Source organism: Plodia interpunctella, chromosome 2 (assembly GCF_027563975.2).
Source record: "Plodia interpunctella isolate USDA-ARS_2022_Savannah chromosome 2, ilPloInte3.2, whole genome shotgun sequence".
In the NCBI taxonomy this organism is placed as follows: domain Eukaryota; kingdom Metazoa; phylum Arthropoda; class Insecta; order Lepidoptera; family Pyralidae; genus Plodia; species Plodia interpunctella.
The window spans coordinates 11,533,584-11,558,541 of record NC_071295.1 but is presented as its reverse complement, the minus strand read 5'-3'; the positions used below and the strand labels follow the sequence as shown (position 1 = coordinate 11,558,541).

Sequence of the window (24,958 nt, the reverse complement as noted above, 5' to 3'; positions counted from 1 at the left end):
ACTATAGCTAATAACGTAGATTATTTTGAGTGCGAGTACCACGCCAATTTTAGTGGCCAGTCACACTTGACCTGTGGAAGAAGATATTAGGTCCTTACATATGAAATTTGTACACTTTTGCCATCTCATAAGTAGTTCATTGATCCCTTAAGTAAAAAACCATTCGGACGGGAATCAATAAAATCTTTGAAAGCGGTTTGGACTGAGTTGAATTTTTTGCCACAATATTCTTCATTATCAACTAGGGTTTCCGGCCGTCCACGGGGCTTCTTCTGCAGGTCGAAATTTCCAGAACGAAAACGTTGGATCTGTTTTGATTGTTATAGCATTCACGCAATAAAGCTGGTCCTTGATTTCCCTGAAAACCCAAAGTGTTTGTAGAGACCACCATCATTCGTCTTCCTTACCGTTTCCCATGATCTGATGTCGGCGCAATATGTCTTCTCTCTACAAGTTTCTAATTGCTGTCATACTCACGTCCACTCCTATCTACTTCATATTCTCCCTCACATAACACATCTCTTTCTTTGTTCCCTCTCCTTCTGTAGTCAGTACCTCTTTTCATCAATACTTTCAACATGTCCAAACCAAACTACCAGCCACTTTAATAGATTTTTCTCAACAGCTTTAAACAACTTTTTGAGCTCAATTACCGATTTTTGACATTATCAGTAACTTTTATTGTAAATACTCAATTATTACAATACTTATTGTAAATAACCAACGATGTGAAATGCCAAAAAGTCGTTACGTGTGTTTCATTCCACTTTATAACCACGACCCTCAGTCATGAGGAATGCGACTGTAAGAATGAGATAAATATAATAACTATAGGTTAGAAAACAATTTGCCTGTTGATTAGTGTAATTTCTGTAGTACAGACAGACAGATATATTGCAAGCCTAGCAATATTGGTGACTGTGTATACGACTACTCGAAATGACTAGGTAGGAACTTCTAAGAATGAGGTATGTTGACCGAATCAATTTTGGTGAAGTCTAAGGAGAATTTGTTGATTTATCTATTAGATGATTGACCGTAGGGAAATGCTATCAAGGATGACAAACTCCGTTTAAATTCTTGCATTTGATTTCTTCTCGATCGATATAACAGATATATTTTTTAAATAAAATATATAAAATTATATAAACGAAACTTACAAAATAAAAGGTTGTTTTTTATATAAACATAAATAAGTATGTAAACTAACACAGATTGAGCACCAAAGTGAGTTCGATACTTGTGAAATAATAACTCAACTTGCTATCATCATTTCAGCCTATTTGTGCCCACTGTTGAGCACAGGCCTCTCTTCGCGTACGCCACCCTCCTCTGTCCTGTGCCTCTCTCATCCATGTACAACCTGCGACTTTTATTATATCGTCCGCTCATCTCATCGCAGGTCGCCCGACACCTCCCTCGCCGGCCCTAGGCCACCATTCAGTCAGCACTTTACTCCAACAGCCATCACGCCGACGTGCCAGGTGTCCGGCCCAGTTCCACTTCAGGTTCATGACCGCGTCTCCCACGTCCCGTACTTTGGTACGCTGTCGGATCACGGTGTTTGGAACGCGTTCTTGCAATCTGATGTCGAGCATGGCCCGCTCCATGGCTCTCTGTGCGACTCTCAATTTGTACACAGTCTTCGTGTCCGTCTGTCGTAGTCCTTCGTGAGCGTCCATGTCTCGGCACCATAAGTCATAACTTGCTATACTTATTTTAAAATAAATTATGAAGATTAATATCCAAGGCTGTTTGGAAAAGATCATCTTGACCTGACCAGGGATTTAAACAGAGTCCTCCTGAGTAGCTGGCGTGCATGATTCATGAAAAATAGTGATCTCAACATTTATTATGTAACTATAGTATCTGTAATTCGGTATTACAAACACACATTCACAATGACACACATACCGACACTAACAATGTTTTATTAGATCAAGTAAATCGTCCGCTGAATAAATCTTCGCGAGAATAATATTAATTGCGAATCAGTTTCGCGCGAGTAATTCGTCGTGCTCACATTTTTCACGGAGCACACACAATAAGAAATGTATAGAAGCTCCCATTGGCGATATGAAATAAATAAATATAAAGTAAATAATTTTAATACTTTCTCAAAAAGCTGAGATCGCGTTAATGTCATGTCGTGGGAACATGTAATTTTATTCGGATTGATAGTTACTTGGGTAGCTTGGTGTCCATTACGTTGATTGGGTGTCCTGTTTCGTATTCCTAATGTTGGTTCTGTACAGTCGTCGAACAGTTTGCTAAACATTGGCGGACTCGGCATACATTGCTTTCGGTAAATAAAAGCACTCATACTAACTACGCAATATTTACTCATTCATGTGTCAATGTGGTGCTGGCATAAAAATTACAATAAGACTCAATTCAGTTTTCTCTCAATTCAAGTTCCGGGTTCTCCGGTCAGGTTAATGGATGGAAAATAATATTTTTCATGATTGGCATGGGTCTTAAATGTATGTATGCAATATATTATTAAATATAATGTTGTTGACGACCTCGGTGGCGCAGTGGTGAAGTTCTTGCCACTGAACCGAGAGGACCCGGGTTCGAACCCCGGTCGGGTCATGATGGAAAATGATCTTTTTCTGATTGGCCTGGGTCTTGGATGTTTATCTATATATGTATTTGTTATAAAATATAGTATCGTTGAGTTAGTATCCCATAACACAAGTCTCGAACTTACTTTGGGGCAAGCTCAATCTGTGTGATTTGTCCTAATATATATAAAAAAAAAACCATGAATGTCAAACTTAAAAAGAAAACCAAAAGTCTTCGAAATTGTCGCTGCCCAAGCGACGTGAGAGTTGCGGGGCGCGGGGCGGAGCGCCTAGCGGCAGACAGCCGCCGCGGCCGCACTCGGCCAAACCCTTTCTGAGGCGACGGGCGCGTTCCTTTGGAATTGCAATCGAATATACCGGCTATTCGCCTTTCATACAGTCCACTTTTATTTAGTATACGACTTCCCCGAAACCCAGTAGGAGACCTATTAGGAAATAGGAGAAGCACTTCAAAATTCTTCAAAATCAAGACACACATTTCCATTATTAAGCTTTCATAACAGTACGATTACAAACATCTATCGCTTCGCTCTTTTGTTTGTGTCGCGATTCCTTTTATTCGTCCCCGTTCTAATTTACACTCGAGTTTATCACAATTATATATTTTGTAATAAGTATAACATAAGTACAGTTTTTTAGTTTAAGGTCGAACATTGGCCCAGCATCCTCATTCGATAAAGAAAGTTTAATGTGTACATTCTGTCTAGGTTTTACATCATCGTTAAACTAGAAATAAGAGCAGTTATTTATTATCATTACATAAGAAACATTGTGACACATAGCACAAAGAAATTGACATTAACACATTCGTACACGAGATTCAACTTAAACGAAACGGGTCAAGTTTATTATAAATTGCACTGTTTTTTCAGATCAGCTAATTCTTAGAAATAAAAAAATTGCGTTTCCATTAGTCCTATTTTCTAAAATAATTTCATCATCATCAGGCGTTTAAACAGCCTCACTGTTGGGTCACATCCATATATTCCTTATGGATATATAAGGAGTACGGATCATGACCCACCATGCAAGCCCATTGGGGATTGGCGGGTTTTAACGACTGAAAATGAATCTTAAAATAATTGAAGACGTTGTAAAAATATAATAATGCAATTACTTACCACGTTGCATGTAGTCGTAGGAGTCACGTCAGATTCCTTTAGGCGATTTGAATAAAAAATAGTGCACTAGCACTAGTGTTAGCAATAAACACATTCCAAAAGAAAGAACGTTTTATCTTTATTATGGATCACAGGTAAAAAACATGATCTTACAATATAGATAGCACAGCCATGTCCCGCACAAACGGACATACAATAATTTTATATAACACAATAATTACTACATCGTAATTCATATTGTCATTTAAAAAGTCATTTGTTGAGTAATAATATTTGTTCGATGTCGTCGATGCGAATAGTAATGCTACGGCGTAGCTCGTAGCGTGGCTCGTAGAGTCTCAAGCTACAAGTGCTACGATATTTCGTAGTAAATCTACGAGTGTAGTTAAAATTATTTTTTGGGAGGTGGTGTTCTTTATTGTATTGATTTTAATTTATGCATTATATTTTCAACAACAAACAAACATACCTACGGGAAAATGCGCATGTAGTACTCGAAAGTAGGCAATAAGAAATACCTTTCTCCATCTGGCTTTGCGCTCCTTCCTCGCGGGTGGTTCTTCTTCGGCCTCACTGCTCGTTTGTGCTTTGCCGCGGAGGAGTCCAGGAGTTCCGCCTCCACGTCCAGGTCCGGGTCCAGCCGGGGCTTCCTGGGGGGAGGGGGAGGGGTGAGTCATTCAAGGGCCAAACAGGGGGATGACGTGAAACATTTCAGTTAAGTTGTAATCACGAAGCAAATACGAAGAGGATACGCCTTTTTGCAATTTCTTTAACAAAAGTTTATTGACATGATATAACATGATACGCGGGGCTGAGTCCCTATCCACTATGGTCCCTCTTTATGCCGAACGGAAAACGAAATGAGAATCTATACATGTAATTATATATTGTATTTATACTATGTATACCTTTATATTCGCTATTTATAGTTCCTAATAAATAAAATATGTCTTATATTATTACGTGTTACAAAAAATGAATTTTATGGAGATATTCTATTTCGATTTTTCTGAAGAAAACGTGTGAAAAGCAATAAGGATTTCTTTCGTTTTTCACGTATGAATACTTACATATAAAAAGTAGCGAATCCTAAAAAAAGATAGATAGACAATACATATATCAGAGGTAGATCTTGATACAAACGTCGTCTGTCATACGACTGCCTGAAAGGTACCCATGTTCATCTATATTTCATTCTAACAGCAGTCCTTGCATTGTTCCGGCTTGAACGGCGAGAGACGCAGTGTAATTACAGAGTACTGTGGCAATATATCGCAGGACACGAAGTAGGCAACGCGCTTGTGATATTACTGGTGTTGGAGGATGGTCCGATGAGCCGCATGCCCGTTTGTCTGCTTCATAGTATAAAACATGTAGATAAATTAAGCGATAGGTGACAATTTATTTTGACCAATATAGCGGTTATTCTTTTACCCACGCTACACACTAGTTCTTATAAAAACCCTATTTCATAACACAACGAGTCCCTGAGAACCATCAACATTTCAACACTCACTAAAATGCCATTAAAACAAGCCGTAAAAAAGGGAAAAATATGTGTGAAGAGTTTACGACAATCGTGTGGCTGTGTTCTTACGAGTTAATAACTACTTTCGAGCAATAGATGTGGTTTTAAAGTTTGGAACTAGCGTTAAATATTTAGAAGTTTTTAGTATTTATTCTCTCTATCAGTTTTAGTGTGAGTTGCACCGTTAAATTTGATGTTGACTTTTACCGGCGCATCGCTGACGTTTGGACAAAATGGCGTATTTGGCGATTTTTTGCGCACGTTAAAGGTGACGGTGCAACCCGAAGAAACCGCATATCGGTTCACCCCTTGATGAAGCTACGGACACACTCACACCTCTCTTTTTGTATTGGGGGTTAAAAATCTTATATAATGACCGTTATGTGTCTAAATAAATACAGTTTCGTTCCCGTATCTGTATTTATTCGGAACCTCGAAGCACAGTGTGGCATAAAATTATATCATATGTTTTAAAAATAGGTTTAGTTATTCTCTTGTGAATCGCATGGGTATTATTTATAATCTGTGGAGCCATCAATCAAGTGCCACCGGACTCTGTCAGGCCTGACAACCCAATGTCAGGGCTCCGTCCGGCTTCGGTCGGGTTACATGTCTTGCATCATGTGATCATTCTGTATTTTCAACTAGGGAAGTCTGCTAGGTTAAAAATATTATTTGAATAGATGAAGAGGAGAATTAAATATCCGAAATAATATTATTATACTTTATGGAGTGACCGTCTAATGGTTAACACGCCATATGTGGAAAGGTCCCTAGTTCAAATTCAAATCATTTATTCAGAAATTAGACCTTCACAGGCACTTTTTCTCGTCAATCTTTATATTTATAGTTATTTCCCACAAGCTACAAACTACTGGCATTTCGGAACGACCACTGCTGAGAAGAAATGCCGAAAGAAACTCATTTGAACAGTGTTGGTCCCTATTTCAGTTCGGACTATAGTCGTATCACATGAGTTTGTATACTAATATGTTTCATATATAGTAGTTTTCATAGACCCTTTCAGAGACTACAGAACAGTAACCTATTAATATTATAAATTCGAAATTTCGTGAGGATCTTTGTTACGATTTCACGCAAAACCTGCCGGACGGATTGTTATGAAATATAACCTGAAAAAACAAATAGGGTACACTTTATCAAAATTCCCAAGGGAGCGAAGCCCCGGGGCGCAGCTAGTTCTTAAATATATATTCCATTACTTATTACTCATAATGGAAAATTCAAATCCCACGAGATCGTGACTAATATACTTCTTACGTTCGAACAGTATAGATTACGTTGTTACCTGTCCGCCTGAATGATTTATGTGAAAACTGTGATGTGCGGCTGTTAATGCCATACGTGTGATGCATCAAGATCTTATGGTGACTCATACGATGTCCTGTGTTTTAATATCAAAATTAATATTACAATAGCTTTGCAAAATGCATCTATTCCGTTGCATTGTGGGATTATACTCGTAGACACATCGACTGTTTGTCCATATCTACTTCATGTAGATACATTGTTATCATTTAACGATACAACAGGCAATAAATTGGCTTAAAAATATTCAGAAAATGACCAAACAAGTGGAGCATCTCCGGCCGTCAGATCCTGCAAGTCATTAAAGGTATGAGCTATTTGAAGCTGCCCCAGAAAGCGCGTGACGTCAATACCGACACAGTTTCCACACCATCCACATTTCAGGATTGACATGCCGTGTTTAATTACGGTACACAGGCCATGATTTTTCTGATCCGTTATGACTTTCTATATTATTGTTTCACTGTCAATGTTGAAAAGATCAAGGCAGACTCGACGAGATAATAGTGTCTAGGTTTGTTTTTATCTGGTTTGAAGACGGTGACTGTCAATATTCATTAGTAGTACAGGTCCTTCCTACAAAATCTCCTACAAAAGGTGATTGCGTTGCGCACTGGTTTTGGCGTTGTTTAGGAAGACCGCCATCAATATATGACAAAGAGTTTAAAAGCATTTACTTAAATCGACAAGTTACTAGGCCAGGCCGTTCCCGCCCGAGCCTGGCAGAAGGATCAAGCCCAAAAAGTTCTGCCAACATCAATGTCAAGAGGATTGCGTACCAAAATTGGTCAGACTAATAAGGATATCGAAAACCGTGCGAAGTGGAGTAAAAAAAAGTAGGAAAGCGTACCCTGGCTTTGCCTTTTCACGGCTGCGAATGGAACTGTGAAAACGCTTAGAACAGAGAGGTTATAGGCAACTAGATGACAACAGGCAAGCGCCGGCGGTATGTAAATATTTAACCGAATATTCAATATTTTTTATGAGATCTTAAGTGTTCAGAGCGTCATAGCCGGGAAATCAACAGTAAGTGAGCGCATTCAGACGAGATAACCACCATATTCCCAAACAGACCAGAGTATTGACGTCACCACTGACACAGTTTCAACTATCCCATTGACATGTGGTAGTAACTGTAAATATTTATGATCCAGTTTAGACTACTCATAATTACCAACTATATTATGCCTAGCTACAAATCATGCTTCAGTACATTGCGATGAAATTGGGTGATGGGAGTATATATTGTGCGTGGCGAATGAGTCTACTTACGCCCTTTTTTATGTTGTAGTCTAAAGGGGAATTCACCAATCTCTAGGGAAAACCGTTGGTTAATGTAGATATAAGTCTGTGGGGGAAAATTGATCTGTCTTTAGTTCAAGTCTATAATCCGTGTAATGATTTTATGAGAAAATCTTATGTCTTAGACTAAAACAGATCCAATGTGTCTTTCTACAAACAAATATAGATCTACGTGAAATGCACATTAGGCTGGAAAAGAAAAACAGAACAGTTTCCTTCACTTATATTTCGTCAAAACATATAATATACTACTTCTAAGGACTTCAGTATATATTCATGTCCCTCTTACCCGTGCACAGCTTCCATTGCCGGACACGAGTACTCCCGTGTTGTATATATTTAGTGGAGCAACGGACGCATAAATCTTCGTCAAAAGGTCATCTGGACCAAATCATTGTGAAACTACATTTATTATTGGAATTATAATGGAATAAAATTAAATGTGTTGCACATGGTTGTACTCCAAAACTTTATTAGGCTTTATCGTGTGCGATTGTAACAATATGTAAAACTCACATGTATAGATTTGCCAAAAAAATGTATTAAATGTTTTTTTTACAAACAAAATGATTTTTTACTAGTGCAAATTATGGCGAACTCAATTTTCGGTGATACATCTTCAAAAAATTAATTAAATCTTATCTTATTGGTTACCAAAAAAAGAACAATAAACACGCGTTAAGATAGTACCTACAATGAAAACAATTTTATATGTTGCCACATTCGGTAATGTTACGAGTTATGTATGACTAAATTTAATATTTTTACTAATAAAAATATAACAAAATCTGTCGATTTTGTATCACGACGTCTTCTATCGCCCTTCGTTCACATTCCAATAATTTTGAACAGTCGGTAGCGCCATGCCAATATTTTGCAAATTTAAATATCACCCTATGCTTATAATTATTGACAAGATTTTGCGTCAACTCATTCAGTGGGACATTTAAACCTACATAAACTTATGAAATATTAAAGGCAATATGAGTCGACAACATATAGATCCTAAATTAAATAATTGTCAAAATCGCTAAAATGATAGGACAGATATAATCCAAGAGACTTCTACCTGGACTGATTTGGCTTCCCGCCAAAACAGTATTGGCCATTGGCAACACTTCACAAGACATAGTAGTATCGGGAACACGGTTTTGGCCGCTAATTTAGAATAATTATATATGTTTCCTTAATCTCATAACGAATGATACTTTCCTGATTTGAATTGCCTCTCAGTTGGATGTGAATGAAGATTTTTATGAGAAATTACAATATGTTCGGTTCACATGCTTAAATATGTTAGCCGCAATATTGTTGGGTGTGTAGTCACTATTACTGCAACACTTTATAGACTGTATTCAGTCTCTCTCATATTGAGGTTATTATTGGCCACGACGCTTCGAAGCCCCGGGTCCGCTTATAAAATAAACCTTTCAATTCCTATGATTCCGCTGTGATTTTACGACCGGCGCCTGAAGTTATGCCTCTTTAGGAATATTGTTGTTACCTATCAGCTGTTAAGTTTCTGGAATGGTACACGCCGCAAATATTGTATGTATATATATCGATAGGGGTGGGTTGCTCCAGTTGACTTTGACATTAACTTTAACCTGCATAGAAAAACGCAAAGTACGCCATTTTGTCTAAACGTCGGGGGCGCGCAGATTAAAGTCATTGTCAAAGATAACTGGTGCAACTTAACCTTATTCATAAAGTTAAAGCCTTACTTTAAGCTAAAGTATGTTATGTTTCGTTCTGTCAATGTCAAATATTGCAAAGTGACAAAACTCACTTTAGTTTATGCTTCATTATTTAATAAGAGGGTAGTATTGTAACTGACGAGATACAGTTATTTCTGTATTGGCCTAATCGCAATCATTCGTCTAAAATCGATCACTCACGGGTGCTATAGCTGTCACATCAGAATCTGTGACAGTTCACGAAGCTCCCTCAGCGGGAGGTTGACAGACAACAGTTAATTTAACATCTCAGTTAAACTATCAATTAATTATTTCCTCTCTTGCGTTCATTTTCATAACTGTTTCTCACAACTATTTGTATCTAGTTTAAAGAAAGTAGAAACTAAATTAAAAATTTAGGAAATCGCCATCTAGGAAGTTGCTGGCATCGTCTCGTTCGCTAAAAAAGAGCTGACAGTTTCCAAACGACTAAACACACCTTTTAAAAAGATAGTTGAAAACACCCTCGATCAAATTGTCTTTTAAATAAATAAAAATAATAACTAGATCAAAATCGGTTCAGCCGTTTGGCTGCTACGACGCCCTGGAGAGACACAGATACATAGAAACGATAAACTTATAACTACTTCTGTAATCAGGGCTATTAAACGAAATTTCCTTTACTGTTTCGTAAATATTACAAGTACTATTTCATATTAATGTATGGCAGGAAATATTACTACTTAAATATTTCTTTACTTATTAGTTAATGCTAATTGATCATATCAGCTAGTTTTTAAATATACTTTTATTCAGTAATAAATGATTACATAATTAGTTGCTCCATTCTTCGTCAAAACGTATACAGTATTCGCCACAAGCTTCGTCAGTTAGTTTTCTGATATGATGAACCATATTTATTTAGTTAGAATAGTTTGGATCAACTTGACGATGTCTTTCGGTCTATAGTCAGTACGCCTTTACGCCAACTGGTGGTCTTCTGTTTGATTTCCATCAGTTGGCGTCAAGATCTTGTCAGCGCGGGCAAATAAAATACATTTGTATTCAAGACAGTTGTCTGTGGTTCATGTTGTTAATCTTAGTGCTCCGTTGAGTTTTGTCCGTTACTTTTTTAATACTGAATACACGCCTCTTTTATTAATTAGGTAGAATTGTAGTAGATATTGCAGGTATTTCTACGTGAACCGAAGAAGGAACAGGTGAGATGTTTTATATAAAATCCTAGAAACTAATCTAAAAGATATCGACGAATAGAAAACGCAAAATGTCCTACAAACTGTTTTTAGCTGAACAACAGCATGGGATTAAGAGTAAAGCAATGACCCACTTGTGTATAATCTTTTGTAATAGATTTTCTCAATCTTTCATCAAACATGCGAGTATAAACATGTATCCCTAATCTCCCCTAAAACTAAATTGTTCTACGAACAGACATAAGTGTAAGTTCTTTGGATATAGATATTTTATATCGTCGTTAATAACTTCTAAAATTTATGATCTAAAAGACTTAACAACAGCTGAGGATTTCTGTGAGTCGTGATATTAGAGAAGTTTGCAGTATTAAATGGGACATTTAGAATTAACACAATATTATTCAAGAGACTATAATGAGTAAATAATTTGACACAATTGACTCAAATGAACAACTAATTAGAATATCGTATTTGTTGCCATAATAAGATAGTTGTTTAATAGATACCTGTCTAACTCAGATGTGTATATAGTGAACATTTGAAATTAAATGAAATGATAAATGCTATGAAGTTTTGGCTTTCCTCAGAGTGTTTCACTATTGTGTGAAATGATTTGTTTAGTAGCATCGACTGTCAATGTATTTATTGCAATTATTATATCATCAAGAACAGTTTTTAATTCATCTTTTTATAATAAAATAAAGTTCCTCAAAATCTTTATCAGCTCAACATTTTAAAGGTATGTATCAAATTTACTCTACGCAGAAACAAAAAGACACTTCGGGCATTTTATTGACTTTATTAAAAACATTGTAGACAATAATAAAACGCGATACATGTAATGATATATGTAGGAATATATAATACACGAATTAACACCAATGAAATGCCGAAAAGGCGTGGTACGAAAATTATCACAATAGTTAAATGTGGATCACAACACGTAAATGATACAACATAAAATGGCGCTACAGCCACCAAGCGAGATATTTACAATGGAATCGCTAATGCTATGAATCCTCCGTCTTCAGTCCCCTTTCTTCTTCAAATATCAATAGTAGTACATTTTGTAGGTTGGCACACTAAATACATAGTCTAAAGATAGACCCCTCGGCTGGAAGAAATGGTTCTCGTAACTATATACGCGTCCTCTGTACCTGCATCAACAATCGTCTCTTAGTACGTCATCAGGTGATTGTGTGAGTGGTGATGCAGTAAGGTGATGTGGCGAGTTAGGAATAGATGATGGTGAACATTTATAGACAAAATCCGAAGCGTTACGTGAGCGTGGTGCATCGACCCCGTGCTAAATATACCCAGTATCGCCCCATGCGGTATGCTCAGGCGCATCAGATATTAAAATCACAACTAAAACGCATTCTTGACATTTCCCTTGTCTAACCCAGATTCCGAAAATAATTCTGACACTTTTAATCAGACCTTTTGTTTTTCTTTCTAGAAATTTGTAGCATTTTGTTAAACGTTATTTTTGTAGTAATATTGTTGGAGTGTAACGTATTAGTATTACTGGTTTTATTATAAATTATAGGCTTAGTTAACTAGGATTTAGAGACGAGTGTAGTTCACAAGGCGCGCATGTCCGTTCAGTTATTTATACGCTGAGAAACACATCGACGAGAACACGGTTGTGCAAAGCGCATGCCAATAATAAACTAATGTGAGTGTACTTACTTAGATCCCAACGCTGCCTTTGTGTCGAGGACCTCGACAATATCTCCAGCCTTGAGGGAAACTTCGTCATCCGCAGCGGCGGTGTAGTCTGTCGTTGCCACAACCACATCTTCCACCTGCAACAAGAGAAACGAACTATTAATTTGTATTATTCATATGAAAACAATAGTTTCATTCCAAGTACTTTTTATAGTCCCTTTAGAAGAATTACCTTGGGTGGACTTCTGCTACAACTAGAACGAGATCTCGATAAAGATCGCGATGAATATCGTCTGTAACTTGGCGTAGTATCCAAACTACTCAATCTGCTTCTATTGTTTTCTCTGTCCAAGAAAACATTACTGTATCTTCTACCCCATCCACCAAGTTTTGTGATTACTTGACTGTTACTTATATTACAATAGCCGTTGAAAGACTCTAAATCTTCATCGTTATCATCTACGACAGGGCAGCTATACATAGAGAAACGATGAGCTGTTGGTTGACTCAAATTTAGTGCTGAAAATACATGTAAAGGTTCAAAATGTCTTATGCCACTTTCATCAAGGACTGTGTAAGCTACTTGGCCAGTTAAAACTGCACGACTAGCTTCGCGTGGCACCACCGCTTGCAAACCTTTCTTCATGATTAGCAATGCACCACGATGTTTTTTACGTTGATATAGGAAATCTTCCATCGCAAGACTATTTTCTGGGTCCAGTAAACTCAATGGGACGTCTGCGGATGTCATTAACGGAGTTTCTTCGGGAATAATCATGAGCGCCCCACTTTCTCGAACTAAATCTCGAAGGTTGGGATCCGTACGTGCCAACTCGGGATCCTTTTCTAACTTTTGCAGAGCCGAATGTAAACTGGGCGTTTGATCCGCAAGTTTTCTCATGACAGTTAATCTCTTCAATATGCTAAGACTAGTATCGTCTGCTGCGATTTTTTCCATGCATTGTTCGTCATTCATAAAGGTCAATAATTTTGAAGCAACGTCGCGCATACCAAGTATTTTAGCTAGACCGACAGACTGTATAATCAATTCCTTCAAATTTTCTTTGTTATTATCTTGAAGCAATTCCTCTACCTCCTTGGTGCTGGATTCTTGAATAGCAGTAACAATTGCTTTCTGTAGAGTTTCAGTAGCCTCATTATCTGTTTTGATAAATGACACTGAATCTGAAATGTGTTCTAATACGTGACGAAGTAGGTTTGTGTCACTTTTGGCAATATTTTTGAATGCAGGACCTAGTACTTCATTTTCACTAGTTAAAAAGTCACTGAACTTTTCGATAATAGCTTCTTTCGTCAAGGAATGTTTATTAAATGTACTGTTCACAGCAATCTTGATCAGCTCCACTTTAGGTTGAGAAGTGTTTTCTAAGATTTCTTCACACAGCATTTCTTTGTCTTCTTCTGATTGGAGAATACTATACATGGCAGATACAAAATCTGTATCAATTGTTTTTCCTAAAATAGTATCGATAGATTTTAAAATAAGTTGGTATTTTTCTTTGCAATTATTATTATTTATTTCTTCAAATTGTTCAGCTGTCACTAAAGCTGCTAAGACTGCAGCGGCAATAGAATTTTTAACATGTAATTCATGTGCGCTTTCTCCATTTTCTTCTGCAAATTCACGTTCTTGCATATCTAGTCTCTTTTTACTTAATCTTCCTTTCTTATTTTCCTTTGACGCTTCATCTGGTTTTTGATGTATTGCTGACTTCAAATGTGCACTCATTTCGATTATTGATGTAATTACATCCATTAATTGATTGGCAACGTCATCTTTTAACCCGAAATCTGTTACGAATGCTTTCAGGGCTTCCTTATTTCTAGTTTCATTTAGAACAACACTTATGGCCGGGAGCTCAGCAGGAACTTGTCTGCCAATAGACATTCCGGCTTCAGAAAGTTGTCTTAACATATTAGTGTCAATAGTCAATTCCCCTTTAGTAGAAGTAGTATCATTAGGATTTGTTTTTACTTTTAACAATTTTAGTTCCTCTGGTGTCACAACAAAACTTTGTACTGAAAATTCAAGGCCTTCTTCACCTTCCGTAAGATCAGGAGCGACGAACTTTAATCCTTCAGGTGTTTGTACGATCTGTCCAGGAACAAATGTAACGCCATTATCATCAGTTTCTATAACACGCCCAGGAACAAATCTTGGACCTTCCTCTGTATCGACGACTTGACCAGGTACAAATCGAGAACCTTCATCTTCTGTTGATATTACCTGACCAGGTATGAATGTAGGTCCAGCTTTGGTCTCTATAATTTGGCCAGGAACAAAACGAGGGCCATCAATTGTATGTATTGTTTGACCAGGAACAAATTTAGGTCCATTTCGTGTATTTACCACTTGTCCGGGAACGAACTTGGGTCCTTCAGCTGTATCGACAACCTGACCCGGGACGAATTGTTCTCCATTTTCAGTAAACACGATTTGTCCAGGAACAAAAATACCTTCTACCATCATACCGGGTACAAAACGTGATTCATTTGCTTCATTTTTAACAAGTCTTCCAGGGACAACTTTTCCTTCTACTTTAGGTGTCCTAGGTCCTGGGTAAAATTCTATGCCTTTCACTGTCTGCACCATATGACCAAATACATACAAGGATTCTTCCGATACAGAGCATGACTTTATATCTATTGGTAATCCCACTGGCGTACTGTCACTAAACATTATATCGTCTACTGATTTTGCCACAGAAAATTCTACATGGCCATTTGCTTCCACAATAGTCTTTCCGGGCATAAACTTTTCACCATATTCGGTATGTACTATTTGTCCTTCAATGAATTTTGGGCCATCAACTGTATCGACTGTAGTTCCAGGAACAAACTCCAGTTTATTATTGCTAGTTGTCTTAGTAATACCCGGTATAAAACAAGTTTCTCCATTTGTAGCAACTGTTTGGCCAGGAACAAATTTAAGGCCATTTGGTGTCGCTATTGTAGCGCCAGGCACAAAATGTAACTCATCATCTTGATGGACCACCTGTCCTGGCACGAACTGCCATTCATTATTTATTTTGGCATTTTGTCCGGGTGTGAAAATAGTACCACTGTGTTCAGTTATTGTTTGCCCTGGAACAAATTGGACACCGTCAGGTGTCATGATTGCTTGGCCAGGAACAAAAACTTCTTCAGGTCCATTTTGTATTATTTTCCCGGGCACAAATTTAAGACCATCCTCCGAAATAACCGTTTGACCTTCAGTAAAACGATAGGAGTTATCTTTGCTTTTTATTGTCTGTCCACATACAAATTCTTCTCCGTTTGTTGTTTGTAAAACTTGTCCAGCAAGGAAAAATGGTTCATTCGTGGATTCGTTTGTTACGATATGTCCTGGTATAAGAGCTGGACCTGTTGGTGTATTAATGCTTAATCCAGGCACAAAAACAGGTCCACTAGGAGTCTCAACTGTTTGACCAGGTACAAAAACAGGTCCCTGAGGTGTGTTCACATGTTGACCTGGAATAAACTTCTTTGCCTTTTTGATATCCAACGTAAGTCCAGGAACTTTGGCAATTTTTTCCCTTTTGCCTTTCTTAATGTTTTTAACAACATCACACAAATTTTCCATAGTTGGTAACAAATCAATTTTATTTTCTTCATTTAACTTTTCAGTCACATTTAAAGTCTCAACTAGGCGTTCATTTGACAGATCTTTGACAGCACTCAAAACTTCCTCGAACGGACGCGCCTTTATCGGTTTTAATGGATTAACACATGGTACATTATCTAATGATGCAGATATTTCACTTATGTTGCCGTTTACTTCATAGATTTCTGCATCGCAATGGTGTGGAGTTATTTTAAGAGGCGTCGGTAACACGGAAGCTTTAGGGAGGACATGTTTATCATTTATAAAATTTTCTTTCTCAAAATCGTCCCAGTCCCAAGATTCTATAAGGGGATGAATTTGATCCTTCCAGTCACCATTGCTCATGATGATACTAGACTTCGAACGCATATGGGAAACATCAAAATTGTTAGAACTAAATGTTTTCATATCGTGTTTTTCATGTCTATACTCTTCTAATTTTGCTTTCTTTGACAAACGTTTTTGGCGCTGTTTTTCTTCTTGCAATTCCTGGACCTCCGCCAATTTCTCTTTATTCTCAAATATTTTTTTCATCGACGACAAACCAGCAGCACGTTTTCTTTTCTTCTTTTTCTCTTCTAATTCTTCCATTTCCCGCTGTTTCAGCACTTCCGCATTAGGCCCTTCCCCTTCATAAATTTCCACTTCTTCAGTAAAATCTTTAAAATCCATCGAGACACTGCGACCCTGTTTTGTTTTAATCAACACCGTATCAGAGTCTTTCGCAAGCATGACGTCACGAACATCACCATCGCGCACTGCCGCCTCCATTCGAGCGGAAAAAACTAAACTGCACCTTCTCTCTTGAACCGTATAAACATATCGCCTATCGTCAGACACTTGTTTCGTTAATAACATTTCCATTAAAGCTTTTTGAGCCTCCGTCGATCCATCTAACACCGGGAAAATATATCTGTAGTCCGGTAGAATTTCATGTTTTCGATTTCCGTAGTTAATTTCTGGTGTGTAATGATGCGGTCCTAGTTCTCCTGACACGTTGGTGATTTTGCATTTAGTTTTGCTCGATCTGGCAGCGAGTAGTACTGGAATGTAGTGATGAGACGGCAGGCCGTAGGACTTGCCGGTGATCCTGCAGCATCGTTTGGCGTCCGCAGGCGAGATCGGTGCGAGAAGCGGGAAGTAGTTGGGCTTGGGTAAGCCCCTGCTGCGGCCTGTGATTCTGCAGAACGACATCTTGTTTCAGGCCGGCATATTTGTTTGTATCACCGGTTGATAAAGTTTGTTTTGTTTGGGGTATCGAACGCGTTCGATGTGTGGTGCGCGCTTGGCTGTATGGAGCGTGAGTTCTGGACGGCGGGTGCAGAGCGACTGATGCGGGCTCCTTGAGCGAGAGCCGCATTCGCACCTTCGCAGGCGCAGACGGTGTGCCTGCGCAGCTTGTTCCGGTTACAGGTTATTTATAAACAAAAGAAAGATGAATTTATACTCAAAGCCAAAATATATGACACAGTTTCATGGAAAACAACGACACGACGAATTTCGTGTCAGTTTTGTTATAAAGAGAGACGTGTTGTATTTTAATTTATTTTGAAAAATATGGTTCAATTGCTCAACATTTATGAAGACAGTTAAAATTATGTTATAATTATAATTATGTTAATAAATCAAAGAAGAATTAAGTAGATTTTCGTCGAAAAATACAATTTTCATTCATATTCATTCACTATTTCTACTTCAGATAATGCAATGTTCTAACTTATATTATAAACTGCACAATTGCTCTAAAATTCGGACAAAATTAAAGGAAATGCACGAAAATAATAAAAGAGGGATCGGTTCATAAATTTACGGTAAGCTTCACAATGCTTTTATTGTGCGATGCCTGTGACAAAAGGTTCATTGCCTTTCGTAATAATGTCACTTGGTAACATTTTGATGTCTTTTATTACGGCAGATAATTTTATAAGACTGTAGTCCTCCATAAAACAAAGACTGTAGTATTTTTGAACGCGACGACCCAAAAAGGAGTTGTTACATTGTTTTCAAAACATGCTTTTCATCAGTAACTTTGTGAATAATAAAAATTTAACCTACATAAGCAGTATTTAATGTGGAAAATAGAAGTCATTTTTCATCACTCGATCTCAGTGCGACGGTTGACATCGTGTTAAAAGATAACCTCGTACCACGCATAGTTATATTTAAATTTTTAATTTAACCGTTGGACCTTCACGCGTTGCATTCGAGGAAACTATTTTAGTTTTGTCAAATTGTCTGAAACAGCGATGGCCGCGATCACTGACATGGCCTAAATTTATTTTTGTTGTTAGTTCTTTTTTATGGTATATGACAACAAGTAAGAGGGTCGCTTGATGGTAAATGGTTCCAAGAAAAAACTACCAGAGGCATCACAGAAAAGTTGTCAAGCCTTTCAAGAAGTTGTAGACTTGTTTCTTGATGGTTCCATTCTAATTCCAATGTCATATCGGATCGGCAATAGCATTCTAGATAGATATTGTACAGCGAATTAAAAGATATTAAGAAAAATAATAAATATTATTGCTTTCAGGCTGGCCTGGCAGCGATAAAAAAATATAGCATGTCAGCTGCTTCTCCAGATTGTAAAAGACAATCCAGGGAAAGAGTCATAAAGCGTTATCTACCAATTCGCTTTAGCTGAACATGTACGTGTAATAAGAATCAATGTTTGTTGCAATCTTTGGATATTCGGCAGCGATGTTTCGCTGCTTCTTCTTGACTTGCGCTACAGTAGAGTTTTTACTCGCTTTTTGACGTTAATATGAGATGTATTCAATCCATAATTCAAAATAAAATAATTTAAATTTGAGTCACTTAAAATATAAAAGCAAATATATCGACTTATTTGTTTGTTAACAAATACGACATCGTGGAACTTATAAATTGTAGACAATTGTGTATTTTTCTTGAAAATAGTTCAATAGCTTGTTCAATTTATGAGTTCACTAACTCGTCATTATGCGGGTAAAATATATTAAATAATGCCAAAACATCTATAATCCGGTGTAAATTAGGTTGATGGCATAATAACAAGTTGTTTTAGAAAAGTGGTTTCTTGAAAAGTAAAAATATAGGTGCAAAATGAAAATAGTATAGCGGTGACGAACATAGTTGCCACAAAAAAATATTATGCTGAAGGTATCCTATACATAATTATACTGAATCTCCTGGATTGATTTTGATGACTGGAAATGGAAAATTCAAAGTAGTTTTGACCGGCCTTAAATTCGATTTTAAGTTAAGGAAACAGGTTGTACGAGTATGTAATTTGATTCACATTATTTATCCTGAAAGGAAAAAATATTGATTATGGTGCTTCTTCTACAGCTACGTGGGCTATGAAAGTCAGTAAAGTTGAAAAAAAATCCGTGATTGACGCAGTCTAACGTAGACTAAACTAAAGCAAGAGAAATGTAATTTATTTGAAAGCAAATGTCACTTTTAGATAACACTGACATTAACTGCGACACGTTTAATACAAGGTTACCTATATGACTCGTTAAAACAAGAGAATGCGGAAAGACGGCAAACAGTAACAGACATTGTCAATCAAATACATCGGTTAGGTGTCGTTGTGATGCGAAAATATCATCAAATGTATAAATTCTAGCTTGCTCCAAGAATATCGAGATAAAATTGATCCCATGTGTTGTCAGGCTACATTCTTCCCGTGTACCAAATTTAATCCAAATCTGTCCATTATATTTAGCGTGATTGGGTAACAAATATCCTAACACATCCAAACCTTTGCATTTAAAATATTAGTGGGATATATCTGTGTCCTATGTATAAGTAGACTGTAATCATATTCTTCCATATTTTTTGATAATTACGCATCGCGCCGCTTTGTCTCAATGAGGAGAACCAGGCTGATAGATTCTTAACCCATCTGCTACTCACTCGCCGGTCACCACATAACAAATTGTTTATATAAGTGTTGTCTCGATTCTCCGCGGACGACGGATTCAAGATCAAATTAATGATTATTTATTTGTATTGTTACGCTTGTAATTATTATTATGTTGTGAAATTACATTTTGTAGTGCTATCATCAAGCTTAAGCGCTTGTGTGATATTGACTGTATCCAAACTAGGTGTTTTACAGAATAGCACTGGCCTCTCCACGGTTCATTCACAGATAATTTCCATATCATAATAATTCTGCTGTTCACTAGACTCAAAGTATAGAATGTCAATCTCATTCGATTGGCACATAGCTAAAATAAATATTCGCATATGCAATTTTGCCAGATATATGAATTTCGGATGCAAAAAAGGTCGTTTCTGATGACAGATAAATTACATAGCATACTATGACGAAATAATTTATTAACAGGTGAAAACAAAAACGGAAGTAATATTTCAGCAATTTTAAGCCAGAGAGAGACAAACAGGATGCCCATTCATCACACGTAATGTAAGATTTTCACCCAATGTAAAAAGTTAACGCAATCAATCGACCTTGAATATTTATAATAACCGCTTTTACGCAATACCCACTGAACTTTTCTGATCTCACTGGTTTTTTGTTTTCAATAAATATCTCTTCAAAGAAAACTCTTATGTAATTTCCTTAAATTTGTTGAATAAATTGCCCTTGAAAAGCGTATTGTAAATTCAGAAATAGATCAATATGTTAGAGGAAATTTTAAATGTTTGATTTATGCGAACGAAGAGGGACCTATTAAAAGAATAAAACACCTGGCTGAAATTATTCTTGTAAGTTTTATAAATAAAACCTCAATTCGAAACACAAAATCACTGATTCACAAGACGACGGAGAAAATGAAAAGTTAATGGAAAAAAACTACTGCATTTAGACCGATCCCATACGCAAACAACTTCGGTTAACTGTTTATTCGTTCACCTCACACTGAGCATTTAAAATTGCTCCAAAGACAACTGCTTATTTTTCTATCGTAATTAGGGTGGAAATAGCAAATAGGCCAAGAGATCAAGTGCATTTCCATCAAGGTCGCTGTCCAGAACTTCTCTAATTTCACAATCTAGTTTCAGAAAATGGAACGCGGCATTAATAAGTGACAGATCTTTCGGATGATCACTACAACACATGTTGTGGCTTTTCAAGGTTTCGTCTGATAAATAGAAACAAAATGTAAGATATCACGCAGCGAAATCATTCAGTATAATGGTTTTCATGGAATAGAGAGAAGGTAGATTAAACATTAAAAATATACCAAACGTTCCAAAGGAGTCAACGAAAACCATTTAATTTAAATACCAAGACTGTCCAACATCCATCCAACACTATAAATCATAGTTTCTGCCCAAAATTAGTCATGATAAAGGAAACTTGCCTATATCTTGGCCTCAAATCTTATAGATGTATTCGCACCTGAGTTGAACTTGAAGCAATGTCATTCTAAATTAATCCTAGTTGGCGGTAACACCACAGGCCAGGTTACCATTGAGGTTGCAACTTCCGGCACTCAGTTCCAAGAAACTGGTGATTTTATGGGTGCACTGTTACTCGTTAGGTTTTTACTGTAGTTAAGAGTGATGGATATTTAGGTTTATGATGGGTATCCCGCGAAAATGCTGGGAAGATAGTGTGAATGATTAATTGTGGCAAATTAATGGATGACGTGTTCGGAAAAAACTACCAAAGGACAAAAGCACCTTCGCTTCATTTAAGACCCTTTGAAAGTATATTCTATTACTTTTTTAAGTATATCAAAAACGATGATCTAAGAAGTCTCTGAGTTACTAAAATAGTACAAGTTAAACATAACTGAAATTTGGTTCAACAAACAATTACTTGCAGATAATAGTTCACTGGAAAATGTCTTTGAAGTGACAGAATCTGCACGCAAATTTCATAATTACGTGCGGTCTTACATTTCAATTGTAGGTTTCAGAGGAACCAGGCGACGAAAACTTTAACAAAACTAACATATCGGTCCATAAGTACTTGTCTTTTGTGGCAAGAGTGATAGACTTAAGAGGATGAGAAGGAATGTGTTGAAAACTCCTACAAATTGCTGTTGAAGACGAGTGAAACCAACTGCAGATCGATCCAGCCACAATCATTGAAAATTCATCGCTATTGTTTTGGCATAGAGTTCTACACAGGATAACTTACATGTAAAGCGTATTGTTCCATAAATACTTGCCTTCCAGATCGTGCCTGGCCTTCTTGCAGATTAACGGCCCGCAATGAATGCACCCGAATGCAGTGATCAAAGTGGTCTGTTATCGCACTGTCCAGATTTAGTTGTCTCTGTGATGTTTAAGTTACGGTTATAGTATTGAGGCCGTATTTGTTTGAGGATTGAGATGAACCTGTTACGAAGTCAGGTCGGAATGTTGGAATATATGCACAAAGAAAAAAGGAAAGAGAACATAAACAGGTATGAAAAAAGAAAGATTGAGTGATAATGGGCGATTACTTTAGTGAGTAATAGTTTCTGGAAAAAAATTAACGACTTTCCTTGTTTCACGAAAGCAATTTTGATTTTTGGCACCGATGGTGGCGATGTCATGAACTGATCATCGAACTAAACAATTTTTATGTCAAAAAAATCTAGGAAACGTTAAGGAAAACCTGACTAATACATAAAGAAAGGTGCTAATTCGTTTATTAGTGAAACAATATTATTTAAAAAATCACTATATCAACACTATACATTAAAAATTATTGAAAAACTGAGATTTTTAAAAAATATACTTTTCTTTTCTTGATTAAAGATAGATTTTGTCTTATTTATTATTTTATTGGCAATAAAAATATAACCCCTCTTGGGTGAAGAATTTAAGAGATTGATCACATTCGAGCGCCCGGAGTTCCCTGAAGCAGTTTCAAAAGTTGGAACAACCAAGATGGTCGTCAATCTTCCATGAGCAACAGTAATATAAGAAGCTCAAAAATGTAAAAACCGTTTTAAAAATAGTTAAATAGAAAAAATTGCTTTTTTCAGCGATACCAAAGGAAAGCCATTAATCAAAAGCCAGATGAAAGAGCAGAACGAAACAGTACGGTTGTTAACTAGTAAATTAGATGAAAACGAAGCAGGCATTGTGGAAATCTGCCGATTGCTTGGAAGGGGTTCAAAGATGGCGGAGGCCAGACATCTAGATGTGGTACGACTATTTATAATGGTTTCTTGGAAATTATTCGCGCAGCTCGCTCTCCAGTTTATTTTCTATGTCTTTTATACGATGCATTACTAAGGATAATACATGTGGAGACTAGCTACGTTAATAAAATGATCATGATTAAAAAGCATGGCATTCCAAAATTTAGACCTAGAATTTAGATTTATTAGAAAACAGGGAAACTGTTCAACCATTTTACTTGTTTCGCTTGTGTGGCTATGAAGTGGAGATTCTTGTCGTAGTACATCCCCATTTGTGATCTTGAGATTAGTGTAATTGAATCCACCAATAAGCCCAGCCGTGGCCTTCGATTATGTCTACCATGTATGGAAACGAAATTTGTTATATTACAAAAGACATATGTAATATAACAAATTTCGTTTCCAACTAAAAACTATGTCGATAATTGAAATAACCTCCCATACACGCTCATTAACATCTATAATCATTTGCATACAATTACGTGTGTTATGTGAATGAGATTTCACCGAATAGACTATGTATCAATATCAATGAAAATATTTATTTATTAAATCATTAGAAAGTGACTAGAGATGAATGTATAATGCTATTGGAGAATGCTACATTAGCCAGAAAAATCTTTCATCGAATTAACTATCTGGCGTCTGAATGCTTGGTTTTTAATACTTCGATGACAGACGTACATACTAGAAGTTATTATTTTCATTATACAGACAGACTTTAAAGTGTCTAATAAATTCTAATGGACGCTGCCAAACTTTTACAAAGCTAAATTCATTGGATTGTTCTCCATTTTATAGATTTTACTGAAATGTTTAATGTCCGTGATGTGATCATTTGTAATATTTGATAGTATTACTAAAAGTTCACTTTTCAGTCTTAAAATACACCACGTTTTCATGTCATTACGATCCGTCAATTTGCTTGAGGAAGGAATAATTTCCAAAATCAATGACACATAAAATTGACCATACCACAGTACAGATTAATTATTTTAAAATAAGATAGAAAATCTAATTCTTGTCTTTGTTAAAATTTGAAAAATTGTAATGACAGCGCGACGGCAGCTGTCGAAACGTAAAAATGTAAAAATCGCTACGGGAATTTCAGGAAATCCCTTCTTAGTGCTCCCCTACAATGTCCAAGGAACCAACACAACAAATTTCAGCTTCCTACGCCCAGTAGTTTCGGCTGTGCGTTGTCTGTCAGTCAGTCAGTATCGTAAGAATTTTATATATGGAGATTTAAAGGTAACTTAAGTAGATTTTCAATAACACAGAGGTATACAGGAATTCTCCGAGCGTTTCGACCGCAGTGGTGACCACTTACCATCAGAAATAAGTACCTAAGTGTTTGCTTGCTCAGTAGTACAAAAAGAACTATGAATAAAAATGTAAATAAACATTTTTGTATGATGTAAGTAACTAAGCAAATTCTACTTTTAATTCAAAATTATAAAGTTTATGAGTGAAACTTTTGTCTCTTAAATAAAATTCAAAGAAATAGATACAGATTTGAACCAAAAGTTCAAATTTAGGCACTTCAACTCGACCATAAATAATGATGAAACAAACAATTAACATGTCTTTTAACTAACCGTAAAGTCGAAAGTAAACATCCCGAAACATAAGATATATCTGCTTTATAGCCGGTGCATCGAGTTGGAACACGTCCAAAAATATAACATACTGGTAAGGCCTAATTTAAATAAGCAGGAATCTAGATACCCTTCGATCTTGGAGATAATAAAAACAACTGAACAACAATAGGACCGCAATCCGATCGGGAACTGAAAGAAAATGGTAA

General features: G+C 36.6%; 1 protein-coding gene across 9 annotated transcripts in view; it reads right to left on the bottom strand.

The window, feature by feature from the left end:
* Window positions 1–24,958, bottom strand: part of Obsc (Obscurin) — a 122,527-nt gene that overhangs the window by 80,084 nt on the left and 17,485 nt on the right. For 3 of the 9 annotated variants that reach the window (XM_053754201.1, XM_053754230.1, XM_053754221.1), the window contains exons 1-3: window positions 12,662–17,388; window positions 12,451–12,566; window positions 4,228–4,359 (exon numbers count right to left, since the gene is read on the bottom strand). In XM_053754201.1, coding sequence (XP_053610176.1) covers window positions 4,228–4,359; window positions 12,451–12,566; window positions 12,662–17,248 — 4,835 coding nt within the window. In that variant the 5' untranslated portion in view covers window positions 17,249–17,388. Of the gene's footprint in view, window positions 1–4,227; window positions 4,360–12,450; window positions 12,567–12,661; window positions 17,389–24,958 lie in introns of those variants that run through there. The other 6 variants (XM_053754239.1, XM_053754244.1, XM_053754263.2 and 3 more) reach the window with 4 other exon arrangements.